General features: G+C 45.7%; 1 protein-coding gene across 2 annotated transcripts; it reads left to right on the forward strand.

Moving 5' to 3' along the window:
* Positions 1-330: 330 nt before the first annotated feature.
* On the forward strand, positions 331-8800 carry TMED2 (transmembrane p24 trafficking protein 2). Of its 2 annotated transcripts, XM_087913051.1 has the most exons (5): positions 331-615; positions 2831-3023; positions 4031-4051; positions 5775-5882; positions 6968-8800. In XM_087913051.1, the coding sequence occupies exons 1-5, from the start codon at positions 436-438 to the stop codon at positions 7090-7092; spliced, it is 627 nt and encodes a 208-aa protein (XP_087769177.1). In that variant the 5' UTR covers positions 331-435; the 3' UTR covers positions 7093-8800. The 2 variants fall into 2 exon arrangements, with proteins under 2 accessions (XP_087769177.1, XP_026575107.1); XM_026719322.2 differs by lacking the exon at positions 4031-4051.
* The last annotated feature ends 149 nt before the right edge of the window (positions 8801-8949 follow it).

Below are 8949 nucleotides of genomic sequence, written 5' to 3' on the forward strand. Positions count from 1 at the left end.
ATTTCCCCCTTCCACATACACTACGGATGCGCGGATTGGCCTCACGTGGCCACCGTCCTGAACCACTCCACCGATGTCTCTTCCCTTATAGCCCGTTCAGTTCTCCTCCTCCAATCAGCGTTCGCCTCACTCCTCCCGGCCCCGCCCCGCTCTTCTTTCCTCCTTCCCTTTCCCCAGCCTAGCGTCGCTGCTTTCCAGACTGTACGTGGCATCGGGGCCCGTCCCGGGCCTATAAGGAGCGGCCCCGTGCACCGGAAGGGGCGTGGTCTGGGCCGGAAGCGTGCCCTTTTCTGCCCCTCTCTCTCTCTCTCCCTCCCTCTCTCTCTCTCCCTCTCCCTCCGTGGCCTACCTGTTCTCTTGCGGCCCCGGCTCGCCTCGTCCTCGCTCTCCGTCCGTCGCGTGGGCCGCCTCGCTCGCTCCCCCGCCGCCGCCGCCATGTCGCCCGTGCGGGCCGTGCTGGCGCTGCTGGCCGCGCTCTGGGCCCCGGCGGCCGGCTACTTCGTCAGCATCGACGCGCACGCCGAGGAGTGCTTCCTCGAGCGGGTCCCCTCCGGCACCAAGATGGGGCTCATCTTCGAGGTGGCCGAGGGAGGCTTCCTCGACATCGACGTCGAGGCGAGTCCCGGGGACGGCGGGGCGTGTGCTTGTGTGTGTGTGTGGGCGGGGGAGGAAACCTGGGCTGTGGGAAGGCCAGGGCGCCTCTGAGCACGTGCAGAATGCCGGCCTCCCCCCTTCAGATCTGCCCCCTGGCAAGCTGGGAGGCTTAGAGGAGCCTCGAGGGGGAAAGGAGGCCCGAGGAGGTTCATATTTTGGGGGTACTGGGGTAGAGTCCCTCGTCAGCTGGAGGTTCCACTCTGGGAAATGCCTCGGGATGCTTAAAAGAGGCGGTGGAGCTGCTGGGGCGGTGAATTTTCCCCCCCCTGGCTTGGCCTTCTGAAGCCCCTCGGGGTAGAGCCACACGTATGCTTAATGCATTGATACAAATGGTCTCGACTTATGACCAGAATTGGGACCCCCAAATGGCTAAGCAAGATGGTTGTTAAGCGAGTCCCCCCCCCGCCGTCTTACGGCCTTACCTTCTCCTCACCCCCACGTTCAGAAGCAGGAAAGGAGGCCCGAGGGGGTTCATATTTTGGGCTGTGTGTGAAGGTAGACTGCCTCTTCGGCTGGAGGTTCTATGCTTTGGGCGGACTTGCAGGGCTGCCTATAAGGGCAGCTCAAGCGATGAAATCTTTTCCTGGCTTCTGAGAAAGGGAACGTCCTGGAGTAAGAGCCACATGTACATTTAATGCAGCCAGAATCGGGACCCCAAGTGGCTAAGCGAGATGGTTGTTAAGCGAGTTTTGCCCCCCGTTTTACAACCTTTCTTGCCGTAGTTGGTAAGGGAATCGCAGCTGTTAAGTCAAAACAACTCGGTTGTGAAGTGAATCTGGCTTTCCCGCTGACTTGGCTTCTAAGAAAGGGATCACGTAACTCCGGGACACCGTCATAAATACGAACCAGTTGGCAAGTGCCGTGTATTTTGATCACGTGCAGCAATGGCCAGAAGTGGGAAAAACAGTCATGAGTCATTTTTTCAGTGCCGTTATAACTTGAAATGGTCGCTAAACGAAAGTTGAGAACCACCTGTACTTGCTACCAGTAGTAGCCTTACTTGGATGTAGTGGTGAAGAGCAGAAGGCCAGAGAAGAACAAAAACGAATTCAAAGTAATTGTAAGGAAGGAGGGATGAGGTGGCACCAGGCAGTCATGTGTGACAACCAAACAATAATTTGTCATCTCAAACTTTGAATTTATAACAAAAAAGTTGGCATTGTTGGTTGTGTGTGATAGGAAACTCTGGGAGGATCATCTGTGGTTAGCTTTGTTGGGTGTGTGTATTAAGAAAAGATTAAATAACTGCAGTGGCCCTGTATGAACTTGTTGGACTCTTTAAAAAAATGTAAATAATTGTTCTTTGGAGCTACCTAGAAAATCATTAATTAGTTAAGACAGATGTAAGGTTGATAGTGTTTCCTGGTTAACCTGACATAAAACGACACATAGTTGTGAGGGATCATTGTACTGTTCTTTTAGTGTTTGGATTGCTACTAAGCCTCTTGACTATAATAAAGTTTTGTTGTGAGTTGTGTTCTAACACTCTGGTTGGCTACTGCAGAAACTAGATGCCTGATTAGATTTTGGTAAGATCCATTAAGAACAAATACTACATTTTTATACCCTGAAATTCATTTTGGAATTTCATCTCTGAGCAGTACTGAATGCCATCTGCTGGATTGGTTATATATTATGTTTTTAATTTGGCTTTTTTTTCTGTCAATTTAAGGTAGCATACATACCTCATGTTTATTTATTTTTATTTATTCTATTTATTTTGATTTGTCAATCACTTACAAGATAATAGGTATAAGTATAAACACAAGAATACAGGAAATAGGTACGAATAAATGGGGGCAATAGGACAGGGACGGTAGCCACAATGGTGAGCTTATGCACGCCCCTTAATGTTCCTACCTGTAGTTTTAGAATAGAACAGCAAGTTGTAAGGGACCTTGGAGGTCTTCTAGTCCAACCCCCTGCCCAGGCAGGAAACCCTACACCACTTCAGACAAATGGTTATCCAACATCTTTTTAAAAAACTTCCAGTGTTGGAGCATTTACAACTTCTGGAGGCAAGCAGTTCCACTGATTAATTATTTTCATATTTTCATTATTCTATACTGTATTATTTCACCCTTGCCACGTTTTGCACACGAGTTCCATAGATAAAGCTTCATTTCACTTTGGATGCATGGAAGAATAACCGTTCCACCTTCCTCCTCGCTTTCAGATCACAGGCCCTGATAACAAAGGCATCCACAAAGGCGACAGAGAATCCAGCGGAAAATACACCTTCGCAGCTCACATGGACGGAACGTATAAGTTCTGCTTCAGCAACAAAATGTCCACCATGACTCCAAAGATAGTGATGTTCACTATTGACATTGGGGAAGCTCCTAAGGGACAGGACATGGAGACAGAAGGTGAGGCCAGATGCTCCCACAAATTTCCCTGCTTGCCGCATTTACTCCTCCCTGACATTGTGTGTTTCATAAATTCTGAGCCTGTTCTCTTTTGGGATTCAAATGTTCGGAAAACAGCATTCACGACTCCTCTCTATACGATAATGGAATCTTTCCAGGGGAAGGAAATTGGTCATTTGAACATTCCAAGTAATTTTGGGGCGGTCTCCAATGTGGTGGATCTTGTTTACATTTCATTTTTGTGCATTTTCGGCAGACCTAGCCATCCAAACGTCCTTCCCACTCTAGGTATGTCAACTTTTGTCTCTTCGAAACTCCAGAAAGGATGAATGGCTATATAGGAAAGGGGTGCCAGACTGAAAAAAATTGCTCTTAACGCTGGATGGAAGTTTTGTGTCACATGGTCTTCATCTCTTTATGTGGCCTTCATGGTGCTGTTTCTATGGCTATGCTTACCCCAGCCTTACCTCCTCCAACCTTATTTCAGCCTCTTAAACTTACCCCAGCTCTTTCCTATCTATTACCAGTCCTCGATAGACCTTTTTTCCTAAATTATAGGACTGAATACCCATTCTTCTAGGTACTCGTTCTCTACTGTTCCAGTTCTAAGTACTTCCTTATCTCTTAGTTTTCCCGTCCTCTTTACCACAAACTATTTCTGTGGCTGCCAACTCTTTTGCCTTTCGATCAGAGAAACGGGATTTGAAAACGGGATCCAACCCTTGTGTTCCATGCTGAGGCAAAGCACGTCCACATTTCCCTATTGTGTATTGGATCCCCATTTGTATTGGATTCTCAGAGGACACAATGGAGCCCCTCCCGTGATGGCCCCACACTTCCCTTTTGAGGGGAGCTGTTAATCCACTGGGAGGGCCGGTCCAAAGAGTTGGCAACTCCTTTTTTATGTCTGTCGGAAAGAGGGCCGTGTTACAATTGTCCCCGTTGTTGAGGGGCAGCGTCTTTCCTTTTAACTCTCCCTCCTGCTCAACTCTTTTGTTTTCCTTTAGGTGGCGGAGATACCTGGGATGGTAGGTGTCTTTCTCTGAAGAAGCTCTGTTCATCCCTCTGACTTGCTTCTCCTAACCCGTTAACAGCCTTACGAAGCTTGGTGCTAATATAGCGATGGTCCAGGGCCTGTCAGATAGAAAGGCCTGAGTGTTGTATACCAAAAGAAGCACTTCGTGATGTTTATCCCTTTCATCTCAAAAGAAACCGGTGTTTGTTCTCCAGTGGAGATAACAGACTAAAAAAACCCAAGCTATATTTCTCTCATAAGAAAACAACCACAACCGAGCCCACAATTTCCGTTGTTAAGCGAGACAGATGTTAACTTTTGAGTTTTGCCTCGTTTTACCAACTTCCTTGCCACGGCTGTTGAGGGAATCCCTGCAGTTGTCCACTTAGTAACCCGGTTGTTAAGTGAACCTGGCTTCTTTCCCCCATTGACTTGTGCGAAGGTCGCAAAAAAGGAGATCATGTGACCTCTGGACACTGAATTGTCGTAACTATGAGTCAGTGGACAAGCATCTGAATTTTGATCACGTGACCAGGGAGAGGCTGCAAGGGTCATCAGTGTGCAAAACAGTCCTAAGTCATTTTTTTTTTTCTTCAGTGCCGTTGCAATTTCTAATGGTCACTAAACGAACAGTTGTAAGTAGAGCAGCTCATGCAAGCACACATGCTACTGCTAGGGATTATGGTGGCTTGCAGCCTAGCAACCCCCTTGAAAAAATGTGAGGCTCCTTTATCGACCTTCCATTCTCCATTCTGAAGCTTCTTTTTCTGTTCAGGCCTCAATCTTCATCTTTAGTTTTAAAATATCTCCGTCCCTTTTCCCCTGCTCCCTGCTATCTTCGGACGCTGGTATTGGAGACCAGCAGATTTGAGGCGAATTCGTTGCAAATTCTATGCCAAAAGTTTATTTATTTTTTTCCTCCCTCCTCCTTCCCTGGTTCTTTCGTTATTGTTTCCTCCCTGCTATCAACCTGTTGCGCTCTCGATTTCCTACAAAGGGTTAGACGGCAAGTCAGGCCTCTTTCCAAACTCAATAATCCTGCACGGGCTTTGTGGTGGTTCTTTTAACTGACTGCCCTCTGATAAGGGAAGTGGTGAGCTGAGATCACAGCTGGAATGTTTCCTGCCGAAGTGGCCTTGAGCTGCGGAACATGCGCCTGTGAGTGCTAGCATGTTTCGAAGTCCCCGTAAAACCAATTCTACTAATAACGCACCCTTTCGCTTACACCATTGTCTTGGCCTTGATGTTCTTTGGCGGTTCCTCGTTTACGGTTCCGTCGGTTTTCTTCCTATCTGGGAATAATTCCTCCCTTTTGTGGTAACAGAACGTTGCAAATTAATCCATGCCAGCGCCTGAAATAACAGAGATAAGGGTCTTGTGTGAAGCGGGAGAGACTCTTTGGAATGCTGTTTCTGTCCCTTAACAGTTGCCCTCCTTCAACAGCATACAGCAAGGGTCTCCCAACTTGACATGTTTAAGACTTTTGGACTTCAACTCCCAGAATTCCTGAGCTAACATGACTGGAGGAGGAGGAATTCTGGGAGTTGAAGTCCACAAGTCTTAAAGCGGTCAAGTGTGAAGACCTCTGGTATACAGATTAGATGCTTTTGTGCTTTATTTTAAGAGGTTCTGCGCTCCTATACTTTGCTGGCTGTGGACATGTCGGATTGCTTCCTAATTGCAGCTGGATTGTAGTATCTGTGGCACAAATGTGAGGTTGTGTAATTCTTCTGCAGCTCACCAGAACAAGCTAGAAGAGATGATTAATGAATTAGCAGTGGCCATGACAGCTGTCAAGCACGAACAGGAATACATGGAAGTTCGCGAAAGAGTACATCGAGCAAGTGAGTAGCCTTCATTTGGCTTGCGGTTCTGTTTTTCTAGTGGAGTGGGTTTTTTTTCCCCCTTATCTATTTTTGTATTCGACAATTGGTCTGTTAGCCTTGGCAACAACAGCTTTGCAGGCAGGTGAGCAAGCAGGCTGGCAGAAGAGGAAGAGAAGAAACTTGATCGTGCAACGGCTAGCAAAAGGGAAGTAGTGTTCTGAGAGGAGGAGGAGGAGGAGAGTGGGTAATTGCAGTGAATGGGAGTGTTCAGTGTGGGTTTTGATTAACCACAACAACAGAAAGACTTAAGGTACTCGAGACAGTTTAATGCAGAGGTCTCCAAACTTGGCAACGTTAAAGATTTGTGGACTTCAACTCCCCAGAATTCTCCAGCCAGTTTAATGTAATGCTTAAAGTGCTAGAAACCAGGAGATGGTGAGTCCCAGTCCTGCCTTACGCCTGAAAATTGACGGGGTGACTTTGGGCCAATCACTAGGAGACGGAGAGTTGTAGTCCCGTGTTAGCCATGAAAGCCAGATAGTAATAGCAAATAGCATTTAGACTTACCGCTTTACAGTACTTTACAGGCCTCTTAAGCAGTGTATAGAGTCAGCTCTCAACAGTTTGGCTCCTCGTTTTACCTTCCATTGGAAGGATGGAATTCTGAGTCAACCTTGAGCCTGGTGAGATTCGAACTGCCAAATGGATGGTTTGGGTCCGGTCACTTTTTCTCATCCAAGCCCATCTCACAGGATTGTTGTCATTTGGGAGAGGAGGAAGTATTAGATCTCTTTGCCGCCTTGAATTATTTATAAAGTCATAAAAGTGGAATAAAAATCTAAAAAAGTACTTCAGATCTTCAATGGTAGCAGAAACTTGCTAGGTGTTCCAATCCTTAATGGGCTTGGTTTGCAAGCTTTGTAGAAATACCTGTATGGCTGGTTCTCCCGTTCTTCCCTCCCCCAGAAGATTCTGAGACATGGAGTAGAGACTCCATCGATGAGCTAAGTACGCGAGGCTTAGATAGGAGGCGTTCCTGAAGTTACGTAGTTCTGTAGTTTTCATGTGTTAATTTTGTGTTTTCTTCTTGGTTTCTTCTCCAGTTAATGACAACACAAATAGCAGAGTGGTCCTCTGGTCGTTCTTCGAAGCCCTTGTACTAGTTGCCATGACACTGGGACAGATCTACTACCTGAAGAGGTTTTTTGAAGTCCGGAGAGTGGTTTAATCAAACTTGGCTCCCAGCCCCTATTCTGGTGATCCCAGACTCTGTTCACTCTTTTACCAAACAACTTTATTGCAAAAATCACGTAGTTTCCTTTATCCCCGCATCCTGAACTATAAAACTTTTTAAGTTTAATGTTTTCTTAGCTTAATTCTGGGTTTCTTTGGGTTTTGGTGGTAGTTGTTTGTTTTCTTTTTGTTTTGATATGAGGCGATAACCTGCCGTGAGTTATTTTTTCTGAAATTGGACGATTTTGTTTCTCACAAGCCAAAAGGAGTCGAACCAAAATTGACAGATGTTAGTTGGAAAACAGTAGCCTTGCTCTTCTTAATTCTTGGGGTTTTTTTTCCCCTTTCTCTCTTTCTTTTGGCTTCTCGGGGGTTGTTTTGTAGCAAACTGCTGACATTTTGTCTAGGAGAAATGGTACAGGGCTTTTTCACAATAACGTACAGACCTATGGGAAGATTCTCTAACTAAATCAATGGGTTTCACCTCTACTTTCACTAGAGAACAGTTAAGGTGTACTCCCTTCCTAGCAGTGCTTCCCCCCAAAAGGCACTATGCCGAGGAAGAAATGAAGACGGTACTATTCAGACATACACAAACTAGGAATAGGTGCTGTTAAGCCACGGCTTAAGGGACGTCTTGTAAACCCCCCAATATCTTTATGGTGGTTCCACCGATTTGTTCCTTGAGATTTAAGTTAGAGAAGTAAGGATAGCGCTGTTCCCTATGGCCTTTGTTTTCAAACCTTGGAGCTGGCAATTGTTGTTGTGGGATTTGGGTAAGCCTAGCACCTTCCTCTCTCTCTCTGCTGATCCTTCCAAAGCTACTCCTTTCTGTAGCGCTAGGGCAGGAACACGTCCCTGCTTTCTGATCTCACAACTTTTGAGAGGAGTGAGGGAGAAGATTTCTACAGTACTCCGCAGCCTGGGCTACTTGGTCCTGGCAGCCTCGGATGGGGAATGATTTTTTTTTCCCTTCACCAAGAGAAATGAAACGGAAAAACCATCACTTTTCTTTGTTGCTGAATCTTCCCCAGAGGCTATTTGCATACGGAACCGGTGCACGTTTTTTAAGCTCATGTTATGACTGCAATTCCATCAGTTTTCTCTCCAACTTTTCCACTCTGCCCTACTCTTCAAGGCACAGAAACCTCTCTCAAGAAAGGCGTCGTTGCTCCGAATTTGGCTGTCCTCTTTTATTTTCTGCTTGTTCTCTTTTCACGCATCGACATAAGTTTTTTTTTTTAATAGAATTGAGGTGGTTTTTTTTTTTTTTTTCCTTTCTTTCATTCTTCTTACTTATCCGGATGATGGAATTAACAATCACCACGTCTATCTATTGGGGTGGGCCTGGTTTTGGATTATGTGGTGGCTGATGTATATTGGACTGATGTATATTGGTTATAATTTGGGGGAGTGGGGCGGGAGTGGGTTCTTTTCAAAGGGCGGGGGTTGGGGAGAATTCTGTCAGTACCGCAGAAAAGAGTTTTGTACCAAATTTAATTTAATTAAAATTCGTTACAAGTTTTCCTGGTTCCAGTAATCTTTTCAGCCAGAGGCGGAGACGTAAGGAACACTTCTTCGCCAAGTCATCGTATGCCAATCCTAATATAAGATCAGTGGAGTTCAGCGTAGAAAATGTACATTTCAAAATGTTTGAAATTTGCCCAGATTCAATTAAATAAATACCTTCTTTAAAAAAAAAAGTGGGTTAGCCTGATGCTTATCTTACATTTTCGACAATCAGTATTATTATTTTTGGGGGGTATGTTTTTATTTTTACCTTAAAGGGGCAAGTTATTTCAAATAGGCGTGTAATGGGTTGGGGAGACAAGAATCTGGAGGATTATATGAT

Source organism: Pseudonaja textilis, chromosome 15 (genome assembly GCF_049901715.1).
Source record: "Pseudonaja textilis isolate UNSWEBS1 chromosome 15, rPseTex1.2, whole genome shotgun sequence".
Taxonomy (NCBI): Eukaryota; Metazoa; Chordata; class Lepidosauria; order Squamata; family Elapidae; genus Pseudonaja; species Pseudonaja textilis.

Bases quoted from the DNA above. Each gene is read 5' to 3' on its own strand.
- TMED2 (XM_087913051.1), top strand. From the start codon at position 436: ATGTCGCCCGTGCGGGCCGTGCTGGCGCTGCTGGCCGCGCTCTGGGCC. The intron at 3,024-4,030 runs GTGAGGCCAGAT...GTTTTCCTTTAG, and splicing joins ACAGGACATGGAGACAGAAG to GTGGCGGAGATACCTGGGAT. The intron at 4,052-5,774 runs GTAGGTGTCTTT...ATTCTTCTGCAG, and splicing joins TGGCGGAGATACCTGGGATG to CTCACCAGAACAAGCTAGAA.